At 41.5% G+C, this 17,320-nt stretch overlaps 2 protein-coding genes across 2 annotated transcripts; both read right to left on the minus strand.

The window, feature by feature from the left end:
* hsd3b1 (hydroxy-delta-5-steroid dehydrogenase, 3 beta- and steroid delta-isomerase 1) lies at positions 1–3,633 on the minus strand. Its single transcript, XM_075478762.1, has 3 exons — positions 3,299–3,633; positions 1,528–1,692; positions 1–1,212 (listed from the first exon to the last, which is right to left on the minus strand). The coding sequence occupies exons 1-3, from the start codon at positions 3,447–3,449 to the stop codon at positions 404–406; spliced, it is 1,125 nt and encodes a 374-aa protein (XP_075334877.1). The 5' UTR covers positions 3,450–3,633; the 3' UTR covers positions 1–403.
* Positions 3,634–4,886: 1,253 nt separating this feature from the next.
* On the minus strand, positions 4,887–17,193 carry LOC142396883 (kelch-like protein 9). The gene is made up of 11 exons (XM_075480077.1): positions 17,036–17,193; positions 15,697–15,750; positions 14,812–14,942; positions 14,148–14,323; positions 13,615–13,747; positions 12,815–13,011; positions 12,562–12,637; positions 11,769–12,326; positions 11,332–11,511; positions 10,945–11,058; positions 4,887–6,375 (listed from the first exon to the last, which is right to left on the minus strand). Exons 2-11 carry the CDS (start codon positions 15,699–15,701, stop codon positions 5,879–5,881), a joined length of 2,067 nt encoding a protein of 688 aa, XP_075336192.1. The 5' UTR covers positions 15,702–15,750; positions 17,036–17,193; the 3' UTR covers positions 4,887–5,878.
* Between the last annotated feature and the right edge of the window lie 127 nt (positions 17,194–17,320).

A 17,320-nucleotide genomic window follows, 5' to 3' on the forward strand; every position in this document is an offset into this window, starting at 1 on the left:
TATTTTATTAGTAAACCCAGCATTACCAACAGGTGAAGGTTTTCAAACATTTGACATGTCCTAGTCTCCTCTGACACATGTAAATGGGTAATGCTGACATCTGCCTCATTTTAAAGAAGTTTTTAGCAAAGATTAGGTTGTTATCTACAAAGCCATAATTACTAAATAAACAAATGCAGCTAAAATCTCCTGATCTGCAGCTAAAACTGCCCTCAGTGTGTGAAGATGTGTTTTTGTTGACTCTAATAAAGCAAAAATATATACAAAAATTTCTCAGAAGTGCCTTTAAATGACTGCCTCACAGTGGTCACTGCATAACATCAATACATGCACAGAAATACATTTCTACTAAGCCGGTGATTTGTTTCTGTTTCACTGCAGTGCCAGTGATTTTATGGATAAATTACTTGGACCTTAGTCTTTCCCTCTGCATTGGCAACTGGGAGGCGAGCCATTCAGTGGTGCGCTTGCGTGCTTCCTCCCAGCTGTATCTGGGGGCGTATCCGAGGTCTTTCTTAGCTTTTTGATAGGAGAAGGTGAATGTTGTGTTCAACATGGTGAGGAGCTGTCGGTTCAGTGGCGGGACAATGCGCATGAAAGGCCGTAGCATCATGCACAGTGTCTCTAAAAAGAAACAGAATATGTACAAGATGCGTAGTGGCACCAGGAGTTTCTCCTGGATGCTGAAGCCCAGAGGAGACATCACAACGTGGTTGAAGTCTGAATAACTCACAGGTGGGGTGTCATCAGAAACAAAGTAAAATTTCCCTCCAACAGTGTTTCTCTTTTGTGGATCTTTGAGGCTGCGGGCTGCTTGGAGGTGAGCGACGGCCACGTTGCCCACATAGACGGGATTCACAAGGGCCTCTTTCACGGACATACGAAACAGAACATCCCTGCTTCGTATCCCGTCGCCCATGTGGCCCAGCAGGAAGCGGCAGCCCTCCCCATAAATGTACATAGGTCTAAGAGCACATGTGGCCAGTCGAGCTCCGTTTGGGAGCACCTCACCGTTAGCCTGCAGGGTTCTCTCCTCAGCCTCCATTTTGGTTTTGCTGTAGTTGAACTTGAGACGGCTGTCGTAAACTGTGTCTTCGCTGCCGTTGATTATAGGCTCTCCCCTGGCGTTTGGTCCCATCACTTCCACGGTGCTGGTGTAGATGAAGGTTGTCACGTTCTCTTGGATACACGCCTCCAGAAGCAGTTGGGTTCCTGCAAAGTAAAGATACTCATGGGCACTGAACGTATTGATTCTCAACTCTGACTGCTTCCAAAATGCTGTTTTTGCAAATTAGTCAAAAATACCTATCCATCGTATACTTCAACCACTGGGAGTAAATTCTTGATTTCCCATGATATGGGAGCTCCTAAAGACTCATTTGAGGTGTCAATCCAAAGCTAAAACCTCACTTTATCAGGAATATCTACATGCACAGCATTTGTGTATGAAGAGAAATTGAGCAGAAAACAGCGTATGGCCCACCAGACATGAAATTAGGTTAAAGTGAATAGAAGTAGCGGCCTTACCTTTAACATTGACCCCGAACATCTCGCTGTACTCCACTGAGTCGGTAACGTCAATGATGGATGCGATGTGGAAGACGGTCGATGCACCTCGACAGGCTTTTCGGAGGAAATCGCAGTCTCTGATGTCCCCCTCAAACGCACTCAGTTTAGTCTCCCCTCTACAGTCTGACACACAGTGAATCAAGTTGTGACACCTTTTCACGCAAAAAATAAATCAAACCTGATATTAAAACTACAAGCATTTTGGTGCTTTTTGAAAAAATATATGCACATTTCTGATTTGGTGTCATCAATATTTAAAAAGAAAAAGGCAGGGACGTATTTACCCCTGTGCCGCGTCACCTCCTTTTTTAAACGAGCAGTGTGTGTGATTTAGCAAAATCTAGTGGTGAAGTCGCAGATAGCGACCGATTTAGTATCCACTGCCTCAGTGGGAGAAACTACAGTGGTTACCAGCAAGTAAAAATACAGTGATTAAAGCGCTCTGCGGAGTTTGTCTCATACTGAATTAATGAAAACAAATTGGTTCTTATTGTCAGAGGATCCTCCAAATTAAAGCCACACAGTGCAGCTTTTAACAACTCTGTAAGCGTTTGGGTAGGGATTAGATCAATTGGTTTAGCTCTTATTGCAGAATGTCTTCCGGCTCTTGCTTTGGTAAATCAGCAAGTCAAAAGTTCATGTTAATGTTTTTCTGGGATTTAATCAACATGTATTATTGTGTCAGGTTGTGAAACAACTGCACTCAATCATCTGTGCGCACATAGAAGTTGTCTTGTCAATTTTTGCAAATGGAGTCTCAGCCCACTAGTTTTCAGTTCTCAGAGTATTCTTGTTTTGCATTTTGATGTACTATTAACGCAGACATTATGGCCACCTACTGGCCCGGCATGACTATTTCAGCATTTGTTTGAATTTCTGCATTCTCATCTGGAGCAAAGATATTTTATCCAACCGAGGGGAAAACATTTGTTTAAAAGTATGTCTGAGGGGTGTAGTGTATAAACACTAATGGCTGCCACATTTTGTTGATATTTGTTGTTAAATGAGTCACATCAGAGGGCTGAGAGCAGGTGGTAATGGTTAGAGGTCCAGAGTGAGTCTTTACCCTTGTGCTGTGCACATCATGCCATTGTGGATGCAAGCTCTTGAACTAATAGTTCCTCTCCTCTTTTTTCAGATAATGAAATTCTTTGCAGGGTTAGAAAGGTTCCTTTTTCAACTTTTTGTCCACACATCCCTCCCCATCTTTACCCTTGAAAGACTCGGTCTGTTTCTGCAGACGGGGTGCAATTACATTTCAGTTTCTAAATTTAATGTTAACTCTGTGCCATTTTTATTTAAATGTATGGTATAAATGATTTGGAATCTGCTTTTGATTTACATTTTATACACGGTCCAGACACCTTATCCTTGAATATGTCTACAGTTGCCATCATGTATTGCCAGTTACAGCTAAAACTTCTTTTAAATTAAGTCAACATTTTATTTATTCCACCCAAATTAACTGAAGATTAACTGTAAATAAAGTTAAATAATTTGATAATACAACAGTTTTCATGCACCGTAGCTTTGTGGCATTCATCTATTCTTACAGTTAAATAAGTTTGTTAAATAAACTGAACTTTTCCCTCATCTGTGGATGCTTAATCATGTAGGAACAAGTGTTTTCATGAAACTTATGCACAATATCTATGGCTGCACTTTTAGCGTGTTTCATATCACTGCAGAAAATGTAATATTAGTAATTATAGATTCAAAAAAAAATTACCGTCCAGACTCTGTAAAACTTGTAGCTGTACGTCTTTGTCCAGCAGTCGGATCTCAGCCGTTTTCTCCTCCTCAAGCAGCAGCCTCACCAGCCTCTTTCCCAGGAATCCACAGGCTCCAGTCACCACACATACTTCACCTCTCAGAGACATTGTGGGCTAATATTGCTTTGCTCTGGAAAAACCTGCAAACCTCTCTCTCAGAGCTCCTCTCTCTTTTTTCTCCCTCTTAATGAGCCTCTTCTAAACAAGTGGCTGAAAGTGAAACAAAGAGGAGGAACGCAAATTTGGGATTCCTGGGTTTTGTTGTCTGTCGATGGGAGAGCGGCAGAACCTTCTGCCCTCGCAGCCTCAACTGCTCCACTTTTTGTAAGCTCAGAAAGGTTACAACAGGAAAAAAAAAAACAAAAAAAAAACACCCTTATTATTTGCTTCAAGGCAGGGTGGGAAAAAAGGGGATGGGCTGTGCTGTTTCCTGGTGGAATGTGGTGCTAAACAAAACAAAAGCTGGTATAACTTACACAAAAATACTCCATATAAGCTAAAGAAGTGCCACAGTTTGGTTTTCCTATGAGAGTGAACACTATAAAATAACTTTAGGTGCTTAAAATCAAAGTTGTAATGCAGAAGTACATCAAAATTTAAAAAAAATCGAGGTACTTCACCTTCATAATTGTATCCTGCTTGAGGTCATGTTTTATATTTCTTAAATTGTATTTAAGTACAATTCTTTTTACTTCACTTGTATATTGCCAGTTTTTAGGTGCAGATTTTACTGACATGACAATAAAGGGAAATATTGAACTTAATTTGGACCGTCTCTGATGATAAAACCCGTACTTCTAAATTACGAATGTATAACTCTTACATGTAATATTTCACAGTTAAGTACTGTCATTATATTCTCTTCACTGCTGCATATTATATTTAGCCTTTCTTTCCTACAGAAAAAGGTCTCATTGCTAAAATTGGCTGCTATTAACTCTAATTTAGTTCTTATCCTGCAGACTCTTTCTTTTTTCTGTTGTACAAAATGTATTGAGTTATGAAGACCTCTTTGTATATGTATATATATATTTTTGTAAGCATCCTTCAGCCGGAGAATGAGGGAAATATTTGCTCTGCAGGGCGGTGATGCTTCTCTACTAATTCAGACCACTCTACCAGCTTTTACTGCTTTGTTTATGAATCCAGAGGAAACGATTTACAGGGAACCTTGAAGGGGAAAGACGAGTAGATCGAATCTGTGCTCCACAATATTAGTGAAGTGCTTGAATGCCTCCCACTCCTGTAGAAGGTACAAGGCTACATCAGCCAAGTAAAACAAGAGCCGACATTTCAAGGTAACATCTGTTTGATAGATGGCAAGATATGTTTTCTCATGCACGGTGATTAATTACAGTCAGACCTTGTGTCCTGAGTAAAGGGTGCATTGGGGTGAAGTGGCTTTGCGGTGGAAACTGAGTTTTTACTGATGGCGCCAGTTTTAAATGAGGCAATGCTTGTTTTACACCTCAGTTTATTTGAAAGTGCGTAGACTTCTTTTCAAGTAGATTGTGTATTTTATACGTGTGTGCATATAGAGATCAGTTAAAAGTTAAACGTACAGCAAATGTTTATTCAAATCAGCTTTGTGCATTGTTTCCACAACAAAAATAAAACATTTTTTGCATCACTTACACGTGTGCAGGAAAGCTTGAATCTAAACTTCGAAGCTTATGCTCCAGAAGCCAATATGACAGCCGTCTTATCTGAAAGTGAAGGGTGAAGTTTCAAGGGTAGTCTCAGCGTCACATGCTCAGTGTTTGTGTTAATGTGCTTGTAGCCATGGAAAAACTTGTGACTTTATTGATATTCAAATGAATGTCATCAGAGAATTACAGCATTTGAACTAATCTTAAATGAAACTTGATGTGAGGCATTGACTTTGTAGTTGTGCCTATTATAGATGGTTCGGCAGGGCCGTGAAAAGTGGGACAGGAAGTTTGACTCCCACGTCATTGAAAGACGACTTTGTACTCATTGTATAGATGATAATCTCATGACTCTGTGTGACTCGTGAATGTCAGAAAAAGACATGGTTGAGCCAAACTGCGGCTTTCTGCTTACACACTTTTTAGAGATAAAAAAATGGTCTGAGTTACAAAGGACAAGTACAGCATGTGTTATAACACCAGTTTTATACATGGATAACATTAGTTCCATACTAAAGCCTCCTTTCATTTCTGTGGAGGGATGGATTTGCCCAATTAAAAGTTAAACAATGACGCAGTGATCCTCCGTCAGCGAGTGCCCAGTCAACCTGAGATAGATGGCAGTTCTGATCTTTTACTTTGGGAACTGGCTGAACTTTAGACTTAAACGATATGCAAGCGAACAGAGCAGGTGAGATGCTTCGTGGCAGACACCACATGACAGGACAGGAAATTACACGACAGGAAGCTAAAGGTGCAAAAGTCTCTATCTGTAGAAGTAGCCGCCTTATTTACATACGCAGTTTATGTTTGCCAACCACACCGTTTCCTGTTTTGCTCTCTTTTTGCCACAGTGTGAGAAACCCCCCCCTCCCCCGTGTGTGGTTATCAGCTCTTAGCTGTTAGCAGAGGGCACTCTTGTATCTGAGCCTCATCCACCGATCCCTCTGGCAGATGGACAGTCATTGTGCAGGCTCGGATCCCCCCCAGAGGCTCCAACACGTTGAACACCCTGTCCCACGCGTCTTCCTCTGGATCGTAACGCTGAACAATGTCAACCATGCATCTGCTGTTCCAGGAATACCCTCCCACCACGTAGATCTGCCCATTGAACACTGTCACACCCACGTCGCTCTGGCCCCGAGGCATTGGCGCCACCACCGTCCACTGGTCAGTGTCTGGGCTGTAGTATTCGCAGCCCAGGACGTCGTCGTAATCGCTGCTGCCTCGGAAGTGATTCCCGCCCATGACGTAGAGTCTGTCTTCCACCGTGCACATGCAGTGCAGACCGCGCAGCTCCATCATGTCAGCCCGTCGACTCCAAGCGTCGGCGACGGGGTCGTAACACCAAAGCTCCTTCTGGAAAGTGTCGCGAGTGATGCCACCTGTTTGAGAAGAAAACTATCAGGAGGGGAGGCGGCACTCGTGCTCCTTTGCTGACAATAAAAACAACCCAAAGAAATGCAACAGTTTCAAAAGGCTCAAGATGAAAATGGGCATTATCCAGCTGAATAATCCCAGCTTTTGGTTTAAGATGACTGAGAGTATCATATGTTGTTTTGTAAAATCGGAATGTGAAAATCAAAAAGGATCGGCTTCCACTTGTCTCACAGGGAGGGTATTTCAGACAGGAGGCCTCTATGCAGCCAAAGATTTCAGTTCCTTTCCATAAACCTACCGTTTGATCCCTACCACACTGTTTGCAGACTTTAGTATTAACTTTAAAGCAATACTATGTAACTTCTCAAAAAGCCCATTATGGAGCTCCCCCTACAGGCTTGGAGGTAATGTACGGTTACACTGTCGTAAATCTCTTTCTCTTCCTTGCTTCATCAGTCAACGTCTTCTTCTGTTTCTTTGGTGCCTCCGCCATGATGATCGTACTGACAATGTTGCGCTAGCTTAGCCTTATACCTGGGAGTGTGAGAGGGGTCTATTTTTTTTTTGCGGTAGGTGTGCCAGAAAGCAAGTCGAAGTACTTCCGCTCAGCTCCCGGGCCGGTCCAGCAAAGTTACATAGCGCAGTTATTCCAACTCAGACCCCCGAAGGGCATAGGAGACAGGCCAATCGTAATATTAAAACTCATTCTAGCCGCACAATTTTTTTCAAGCTGTTATTTTAAGGTAGAAATGTTACATAGTATTGCTTTAAGAGTAATTACTACTGGTAATCAGCAGTGGTATGGTAAAGAGGAGGAATTGGGATTGGGCCAAATGTCTCTGCCGGCTGGGGAACACCTCAGTGTCGCCTCAGAAAAGTTGGAGGATGTGACTTGGAAGACTAAATCTGGAGTTTTGTGATCAGCGTGCTGCCTCTATGACCCAGTTCCAGATAAGAGGCAGAATAAATTACTCGAAAAGTTTACTGTATTTTAGTTTATGTCACTTTATGTCACTTATAGGCACAAGTATGTTGGAGATATTTCTCCTCGACAGATGTTAATGTTACTGTATATATAGGAGGTCTGTGATCATGTGACTTTGCTGTAATGACGGTGAAAATTAATGCATGTTGGAGAGTTTGAGATGCTGGTCTAGTACTTTGCTGCCCCTGGACACCAAAAGTAAACTTGTTAAAGTATAAAATTACTGGGTTGACTACAGTAAACCGTGTTCTATAGTAACTGCAGTGACATACACACTGAAAAGTGTTTTTTTTTGTCCTCCACACACACACACACACACACACACACACACACACACACACACACCCACTCAGAGGAAGGTGGGTGTGCTACCTGTTTGTCTGCTGCAGTCTGCAGCTGTGAGCATGTCGGGGGATTCCTGGTTTTGAACAAAGCTTGCAGACATCAGCAAACATACTCAGCATGTTCCGTCATAATAAACTGTCCCGTCCTGTTCACAGTTGTATGCCTCAGATTTGATTTACCTTAATGGTAGATTATCAAGGCTTTCTCATTACATCAGTGGGGTACGGAAATGATGGCGACCCTCCATGTGTGAGTGGAAGAGAAATGCACTAATTTCAAGAAAAAACACGTTTGAGAAGCCTTTTTTAGATGGGACCCTACATGCTACTACACTGGATGCTCTGATATCGAGTGAGCTTAGAGCTAATTTCAGTCATTTTAACGAGGTTGTTGAATTTGAAAATGTAATTGGATGGATAACTTGCTTGGTTTAGTGTAATAGTAAGTAAGGCGGTAACAGTAAGACGGAGCAGGTGTGGATCAGGTGGTGCGATTCCCAGCTGCTCCACACGTGGAAGTGTCCTCTGACACAACAAGGAGCCACGCGCTGCACAGTATGGAAGTGTACGATGGAGAAAAATAATGTAAATAAGAAAAATGATAATAAAGGGAGACAGAGGAGCCCATTGTAAAGACCCTACGACTAAAATTAGCCGTATAAATGTGGACTTTCAATCTATAACTCTCAAAACTTTCTTTGGTTTTATACTTTTTGCCATTTTAAACAATAACATGCTTATAAACAATAACATGCTTATAAAAAGCATGTAAAACTCTTCTGCTGCCAGTATAAACCGTTATTTTTCAGCCAAACTCCGTACAGTGTTGCTCCAGCTTGTAAAACTTAATTACCCTGTTTTTCCTTGTTGTTAATAACCAGTTTTTCTTTGGGTTTGGGTTTTCAGTCACATTTTTTGGACCACTTTCTAATATTATACAGACCAAATAACTAATTGAATGACTATTCATTCTTCCAGTAAGTGCTTGTGGAAAAGGAAGCTACAGCAGTCATCATGAAACTCGTGCGCTTCATGTCTCGCCACAACAAAAATTGTAGTTGGAACAACACTCACGCAGAGAGGCATGAAAGAAGTGCACACGTTTAAAAACATGGAAACCATATTAAAGACATGAAGACATGTCTACAAGCCCATGAAGTTGGAACTGCTGGTTATTCACCTTTACTATTGTTTGATTTTACATTTTCACAGTCGGCTCATTGCTTCAGTTTTTTTCGGCAGCTTGTCACAGCTGCTCCTACTGAATATGCAGCCCTGCCAGACAGCTGTTTGTGTTAGCATCTGAGCCATAACACTGTGATAAGATAGACGTTCATTGCCGTGTAATCTGAATTAGTCTCTGAAGCAGAGACACAAACTGAATTACACCTGCAGCACTGAACAAAAACGAGGTGAGAAAGTGCCACGGAATGGAAGCGTTTTGGGCTTTTTGTATAGTTCATGCTGCACAGTTAGCACTTTGGGTGACAAAAGGATACGTGATGCAGATGCAGTGTAAATGGTGTATGTGCTGAATGAAGCACATGATTACACGCAGGATGTCGCCTCTTAGAAGTGTCAGTTCGAACTTGGTTTTAAAGTGCTGAGGCCCACCTCAACCACAGGTCTTTGAGCTTCCTGGATCTCAGTCCTGCATGTGAAACTCAACTCTGCGCGGTATTTAATAAGGTATTTTCCTGTCCAAGTTACTAAGAAACCGAGCTCAGCATGAGAGCAGCTTACAGGGCTGCCACTTAAACAGGAAGTGGTTTCAAGTAGGTCAGCCAGCAGAGTTTAGTCTATAAGTTAAAAAAAAAAAAAAAAGTATTTCACAACAACCTCAGGTTTTACAAGCAGATGTTCATGACTAGTAAAGAAACAGAAGGCTGTCTGTTGACATTGCAAAACAACTGTAGGTTTGACTCTTGATGCAATTGACTGTGTGAACAGTGACTGTCTTTAGATAAAGGTTGCAGGGTGTGGTTACACAGCTGTGAAAACCTTTCAGAGGGAATGTGGTTCTATGGTGGCTGCAGACAGAAATTTGCCCCCAGCTGCGTGTCAAACTGTTGTCAGTGCTCGTTTATCTTTACTGCAAGGGCAAGCTTCCCTTAACAAGCTTGAATAAAGTATTTTTTGTATTCTATTCTATTCTAACTCCCACAGCCACAAGGATCTTTCCCTATCCGTGCAGCGTTTCTCAAACTCAACAACGGAGACGGAGGACCGGACACTTCTTTAATTCTGTAGAAGTTAAATACCTGAAACTCCCAAACGAAGCGCACTGCCTTCTCTTTAAGCACTTAAAGGGATAGTTCGCCTCTTTTGACATGAAGCTGTATGACATCCCATATTAGCAACATCATTTATGAACATTTTCTTACCTCCTGCTGCATCCTGTGAGCCGAGTTCCAGCCTCGTTTTGGCGTTGATGAAGGTAGTCCGGCTAGTTGGCTGGGGCCACAAAAAATAAGAGTTTTGCTTCTCAAAACAAGATGCGTTCAAAAGAGTAATACATTTGCATCACAAAAGCAATTGTGAGGTCTAACTTTTTCTGGATGAACGATTTTGTGATGCAAATGTATTACTCTTTTGAACGCATATTGTTTTGAGAAGCAAAACGCTTTATTTTTTAGCCAACTAGCCGGACTACTTTCGTCAACGCCAAAACGAGGCTGGAACTCGGCTCACAGGATGCAGCAGGGGGTAAGAAAATGTTCATAAATGATATTGCTAGTATGGGATGTCTGATAGCTTCATGTCCCTTTAAGCTGAGTCAATTTTGAAAGTCATACGGATCATTTACAAGAGGAAGTGTTTACCGAAGCGTTTGTGGTTTAGGCACAAGACGTTAACATTATTATTTTTTTTTTAAATAACCACCAACCACTAACTATGCCTGTTTTAGTGTGCTGCTTGAAGACCACTTTGATCAAAGTTTGATTTTAGTCTTTTAGGTATTTATTTGTTGCTTTAATTGTGATCTCATGTCATCTCAGGACTGTGCCCTAAAAAACAAAAGTGCATTTAAAGACGTGCTCAGTACAATACAAAGCAAATGTTAGAAGTACAAACGCAGTGGAGAGATGCAGGTTGTGTCTACACGTTGCAAACTGACATCAAACATTGTCAGGAGGGTGCACTCATCTCAGAGAATCGACTCCATGAATGACAAAGTAGTGAAATGAGTTCAAATAAAGCAAGATGTTCTCCTGCAAAGATAATCTGCGGCTGTGCTGTCTCACCTGAGATGTACATGAGGCCCCCGTGAACTGTACCAGCATGTCCATAGTGAGGCTCCACCATGCTGGTCACAAAGGCCCACTCATTTTTCTTCAGGTTGTAGCACTCCACTGTGTCTGATGGGAAAAATTAAATAAAATATCACAGAGGGATGATTACAGTTTGCTTTAAACAGGCAATAAAAGTAAATAATAACAGCTATAATAAAGTAGAACTACAGAGAAAGTGCAGAATACTGTAGTGGAAGTATTGTCATTTTTAAACTGAGATAGGTTGCCTTTAAGCAATTTGAATTTGAATGATCTATTAGATGAATATATGTTTATGAAAAGATGTGACGCATCAACAGGCAGCGGTTGTAGAAAAAAAAGATCTTTGTAGCAGCTCACCAATTTCACCAGAGGCGTTCCTTCCTCCCACTGCGATCAGTTTCCCCTTCAGGGCACTCAGGTGGAAAAAGGTTCTGTTCTCATTCAGAGAAGCGATCTGAAGCCACTTGTCAAAGCGTGGGTCGTAGCGATAGGCGCTGTCTATGGCCGTTTTACCCTTCGTGTCATATGTACTCTGACCTGAGAAGCCAACAAGAATCAGCGTTATAAATTCATCTGTATAGCCTTGTTATGATCACTTCAGCGACAGCAGACCTGTACTCGTGTCTTATTTCTTTAAATGTAACATCCTCAAATATGTGCATGTGGCTTTTTTTTATGTCTCCTATCACGCAGTTTGGTTAGGTTTATCACCAGTCAAGTGAATACACGTGGATTGAAAGCTTGATGTGAATTCTGCCCTGTGAGTGCACGGCGTGAACTGTTGGTGCTCTGACCTCCGACGATAAAGAGGAAGCCACCCAGAAGAGCCACGCCATGCTGATAACGTGGCACCTCCATGGGCTTCAGAGCCCTCCAGTAGCCGGTGTTCTCGTCGTACAGCCTTAACTCCCGGCTCACCACCAGCTGCTGCCGCATCACACCACCCAGTGCCAGAATGTGCGTGTCCTCCGATCGTATCTGGGTTCTCTCGGTCTGCAGGGCGGGCTGCATGTAAGGCATCATCTGGTAGTTGCTGGCCTCCAGCAGGAGGTTCACACAAGCCGTCTCGGAGCGCATCGTAGAGTTGCTTTCTTCTTCGTCGTCCTGAGAGATCTGGATCAGCTCAGAGGGGCTCATCAGTGGGAAACGAATGTGTCGCATCAGGGTGTAGACGGAGGACTTGCGTTCGGGAGGGTCATGGTTCAGCCATCCTTTGGCGATGTGGTAGAGCTCCAGCTCAGAGAAACCCTTCAGGGAGTTGCTCGCCAGAGCGTTGGCCATGCTGGCATCGGAGAGCTGCAGGTAACGACCACACTGCACCAGCTCCGAGAGGTTCTGGCTCACAAACTTACCTGCATTTCATAATAAAGAATGATCACCAAAATAACCCAGTTTGTTATAGTTTTGGAGCCAAAATTATGCACAGAGCATTCATTTTTTTCATTATTGTCTTAAATATAATAAGTTGCAACAGATAACGAATGCAAAGACATAAAACTGACGACAGAGAGGGGTTTAACTTTTACTGCAGATCCACACTCATCTCACCAAATACTGCAGTTTGGTGTGAACTTTCATTTTACTCACCGATATTCAGCTTAACATCCTCCAGTAGCAAGTCTGTGGCAATGTGCTCAACTTCCACACAGTTATCAATGGTGATCTGTCAAATAAAAACACAGAAAAAGGATGAATTAGTTTCAAATTGTCGGTTCAACATCATCTTTCCTTGTATTCTGTAATGTATAACTGAGTTTAAGTGTGGATGGAAAGAGCAGAGAAGCCCCCGGGGGAATAAACCAGTGTTAATGACAGAAAATGAAACAGAAAACCGTCTCACCTCACTGCTCAGAAGCTGATTGCAGAAGTTTAAGACGGGCATGACCTGCAAGAAGTTTGCAGCTTCCAGTGTGTCCTGGAGGTTGCTCATGTCGAGGTTGACTTTAGACGTGTAAATAAAATCTATAATGTTCTTTAAGCCGGTCTTAGTGACCCCATGCAGCTTGATCTCTCTCATCTCCTGCTCCCTCATGCCTCCTGAACGGGAGATAACCAGCGCAAAGGGACAAAAACAAGGTGAAAGCATGAATCTGCATTGTTTGAGAGGATTTGCCTCCAGCACAATCAGCAAGATGCAAAGATGCAGCTAACACTGTAAAGACTGTCTGCTCAGACATTTATAGGAAGTAATTCCATGTGCGATTTAATACAAACGTCTTTTTTGAGGCTGCAACTGAAAGGAGGTTTAATGTAGAAGTGAGTCTGAAGTCAACACCTACTTCCTCTTTTTTTTTAACTACTGTGTTCTAAAAGTGAAACTACGAGTTATGGCCAAGTTAAAATAATAGATGTAGTTGATTCTATCAGGGTAGCAATGTCACATATAGACAGATAGGCACTTATTTGGGCAATTTAATCAAAAGATAACTCGGTATACTAGATAGCATTTTGACTAAAATAGTAAAAATGTCATGTTAGATCAACATGCCTTAGATCATCTGATATTTTTAACCCTAAGCTGTATAAAAACCAAATCAAACCATTGAAATTTAAACAACCGCAGTGTCACAGGGGCACTGAAAAGGTTTTTGACTAAAGTTGAGTTGTCTGCCTTCAACTTTAAGAGAAAGAGCAACAAACCTGTGAACATTGCCTTGAAATAGTCACTGCATGACGCCATGATGACCCTGTGAACTGGGAAAGCTTCTTTACTGTCTCCAGGAACCAAGACAACGTCACAGAGAGTCTCATCTGCCCGAAAAACATCAAAACCCTTTGGGGAAAAGAATGTTGTAGTAAGAATAGGTTCATATGATGCATCTTAATTTTAATACATTGATATTGGAACACCTGCTAATGGGATTGGTGACCTCTACTACATTTTCTACGGCTCTTTATTGTGGTGTATGTGTTAAAAGGGTGAAGTTTGCTGCTCTTTGGGTGAAAATTTAACCAGATAATCTTGAGAAAAAGTCCATTGAAAGAGGTTTATGATCCAAATTTGAGAGCAAAATGATTATTTTAGACAAGGAACTTAAATTAAACTTATATTTACTATGTTTTATGCATAATATTTGAGAAACTGAAATAAAGCCACTTTGATTGTGGGTCACCTGGACATGATACGCTAATTGTTTTACTTTAAATGTGAAAATAAAGGCTCTGTTATGTACCTGTAGCACAGCTGCTCCGTGCTCATTGCTGCTGAAGATCTTGGAAAGCGGTCGAGGCGGAAGCTTGGGCTTGGTGGCTTTGTCGGGACGTTTGGGGGGCACGTTCACGGGCGGGGGGAGAGGAGCTGGAGATGGTTCTGCAGGCAGAGCGGGGGCTGCTGGAGAAGGCCTTTCATCTGTAACGCCACATACAAATTGATGACACATATTGATAATGAGAGGTGAGTCATATTCAAGAGGGACTTGAACATAATCATCAATACAGTACATTCAAAGTTTAAATTAAAAGCACCAAGTCAAAAGGAGAATAGTTTAAAATAAGTTTAAAAGTCCTTAATGGGGTCAAACTGGACAGCTTTAGAAGTCAAAGCCTTTTTGCTACAGTCTGTATGCACTGAGGGAACACTAAAGGTTAATGGACTGTGCCGAAGGCTTCAATGGCTCTGAGCGATCCTGGGTACAAGCTTTTAATGGATACTTAAAGCACATTTTCTTGATGAATCTTTCATATTTCAACATGTGACAGAGATGGAAACAAATGTGAAACTGGTATAATGGCTCTCATCATCATATGCTATTTGAATTCAAATGTTTCCCTTTGAAGTGCTGTGGAGAAGGATTAGGAAACGTCTTTTTAGTTGTGGGGCCCATTAAAGACCCCCACCTTGATGAACAGGCAGAGCCGGAGGCCTCTCTGCCTGAGCTGGAGCTCTTGGAGGGTCCCTGGAATGCCGGCTGCCCAGACGAGACAGTCTGCGGCTCAGCCGGCTCGTCCCGCTGTCGTCTCCGTTTAGACTGCAGAGGAGGAGACGGTGCAATTATTAGTGAAGTTATTTAGCCTAGTGATCTTCAGAATGATTAGAATGAGCAGAATGATGGCAGTGAATCTGCATACATTAGGCTACATGGATGGATTTGGAATTATTAACCTCTGACGAACAATAAGACGAGGACAAAACTAATCCTGGTTTTTAAAGTCGGTTGAAGTAGATGACCCTCGTCTCTACACTCCTTCTCCCAGGCCGCGTCCTTCACTCTCACTTTGTCCATGGTTTAAAGCCTCGTCTTAACTTTAGCTTCTATCTTGTATTTCCTTAATGCAGCTTACAAAATTTGGTTTCAAAATCTATAAAAAGAGGAACCAGTGGACCAATTTCCAGTTCACCGCTTCTCCTTTTGAAACTCAAAAGACGACAACACACAGATAGTAAAGAAAAAACACATATAAAATAACTTGCATTGTATAACGCTGATGATATTGTTTATTTCTTTTAATTAACCTGGCATTCAAGAAGTCATTGAGGAATCAAATATGTAAAAATAATTAAACTATCATCCTTAAATATGCTGTTAAATATCTAAATACAGTAAATGAACAAGATATCAGTTGCTTTAATGCAGAAATATGCATGCAGGAACTCAAACTGTTTCATTATCTAACCGCAGCTTGGTTTTGTTACATCTTATCCAGTAATGACGAAATGTTGCAGAGACTGTGCAATACAGTAAGGAGGAAGATTGAAACACTGAAGCCCAGAAACCGCCTTACCCCATTTCATTGGCCCCTTGGGGTTGAGGGCTGTTGTTGCGCTGATGAGACTTCCTACAAGGAGGTAAAATTAGGACTTTAGTGGACAGAAATGTTTTTCCAGGGCTACATAGGATAGTGTGCTTCGTTTCCTTTTAAAGGAACTCCTGTGCTGTACAGGTGAGCTGAATGAAGACAAACAGATATCATACTGGGTGTTTTTTTGTCCTGCTGTCTTAAAGCTTCAGTGTGGCCTTGCTTGGGAGATAAATAAATATAAATATCTATATATGTCGATAAATAAAGGTGTGTTCTGATTGTACAATTACAATTAGTTATAGATTTTACAAAGTAATTGTGAACTGTATTGTCATATTCCATAAAAAGGATTGAAGTAGTTCAGTGTTAAATAAAGTTTGGAGAGTCAATGCACGAATCATGCATTAAAATCTGAACACGGATTATATCAAAGTGATGCGTGGAAAATATTGCAAATTTTGAAATACCTTTTATGTTTTTAAACATTATTTCTGCAAAATGAACAAAGTCAAAAGCTACTTTGATTACTTTCTGTAATCAATTTATTTTACATGTAAGTTTTTGTTTTATTGGATAATCCGTAAATTGTGATAAAAGAAAACCTGTAACCTTTAACGAATAACTGCCAATCCAATGAGAGATCTCCTTTCACATGCATCCCATTATAGCCTCTCATCTCTGCGATCAAATTCCAGACTCATGATTATATGTGATCTGTGACTAACAACCTGTTTAATGTGCCTTGTCCCATTTAGATCCCATCATTTTGATTTGTGCGTTATCCCTGTTGCAGATTTTCACGTTATCGTTCCCTGCATTGCACTTTTGTGGCACTTTTAACTGATTAAATATATAATAAATAAAGATATGTCATTAAGAGGTTTCATGAAGTTAACTGACGTAATTCCGAGGTAAAAAAAGAATCCTTTTACCGCCTTTAACGGCCGCTTTTCTCACGTTTATATCCACCCACAACAATTGATCAAGGATTTTAATTTGCACACAAATCACGAGCTTTTAGGCCATGATTCTTTAGTGAGCCTCAAACTCCCTCTTGCATGAGATATTGTGACATGCCTCAACTGACAAGTGCAATGATGAAGAGAAGCAGCAGTTCAGCGTCAGAGATACTCACTAAACAGTATTCAAATAAGTTTAGCAGTTTATAGTAGTACTAAGCCTAAATTCCTCATGAAGTACAGATAAAACACAACCACGCTTATATGTAGTATTACCCGTACTTTATCTTTAAGTCCTGTGCAAGCAGGTATTTCACATAAGAGCTGAAACTAAACAAAATGGACATCTGTGTGTGACCTACCTGGAAGAAATTCTCCTCAGCAGACTGGACCCGAGGCTTCCCTCCAGCCTGCTCGCCTAACCAACCAGAACCCTGAGAGGAAGACTTAGCAGAAAATGTCTGCTGCAGCGCGCCAGCTGGGTGAAGAGTTGGAGCGTCTGAGTGAGCATCAGCGTCTCTTCGACTTAACCCAGACCTCAGTCACTTCCTGTGCTACTTCTCTTTCTCAGTCTTTTCCGCATCTTGATGTTCTCCACCCAGCTACTTGTGATACTGTCATGAAGCCTCGCAAACTGTTTCTAAGGC

This window comes from Odontesthes bonariensis, chromosome 12 (genome assembly GCF_027942865.1).
Source record: "Odontesthes bonariensis isolate fOdoBon6 chromosome 12, fOdoBon6.hap1, whole genome shotgun sequence".
Taxonomy (NCBI): Eukaryota; Metazoa; Chordata; class Actinopteri; order Atheriniformes; family Atherinopsidae; genus Odontesthes; species Odontesthes bonariensis.

What these genes read in the sequence shown, in the direction of transcription:
- LOC142396883 (XM_075480077.1), bottom strand. An exon ending in GGATGTTAAGCTGAATATCG is followed by an intron (nt 12,327 to 12,561) that starts GTGAGTAAAATG and finishes TATGAAATGCAG; the next exon opens with GTAAGTTTGTGAGCCAGAAC. An exon ending in GGGCCTCATGTACATCTCAG is followed by an intron (nt 6,376 to 10,944) that starts GTGAGACAGCAC and finishes CTTCTCAAACAG; the next exon opens with GTGGCATCACTCGCGACACT.
- hsd3b1 (XM_075478762.1), bottom strand. Translation starts at nt 3,449, where the DNA reads ATGTCTCTGAGAGGTGAAGTATGTGTGGTGACTGGAGCCTGTGGATTC. An exon ending in AGTTTTACAGAGTCTGGACG is followed by an intron (nt 1,693 to 3,298) that starts GTAATTTTTTTT and finishes ACTGTGTGTCAG; the next exon opens with ACTGTAGAGGGGAGACTAAA. An exon ending in GTTCGGGGTCAATGTTAAAG is followed by an intron (nt 1,213 to 1,527) that starts GTAAGGCCGCTA and finishes TTTACTTTGCAG; the next exon opens with GAACCCAACTGCTTCTGGAG.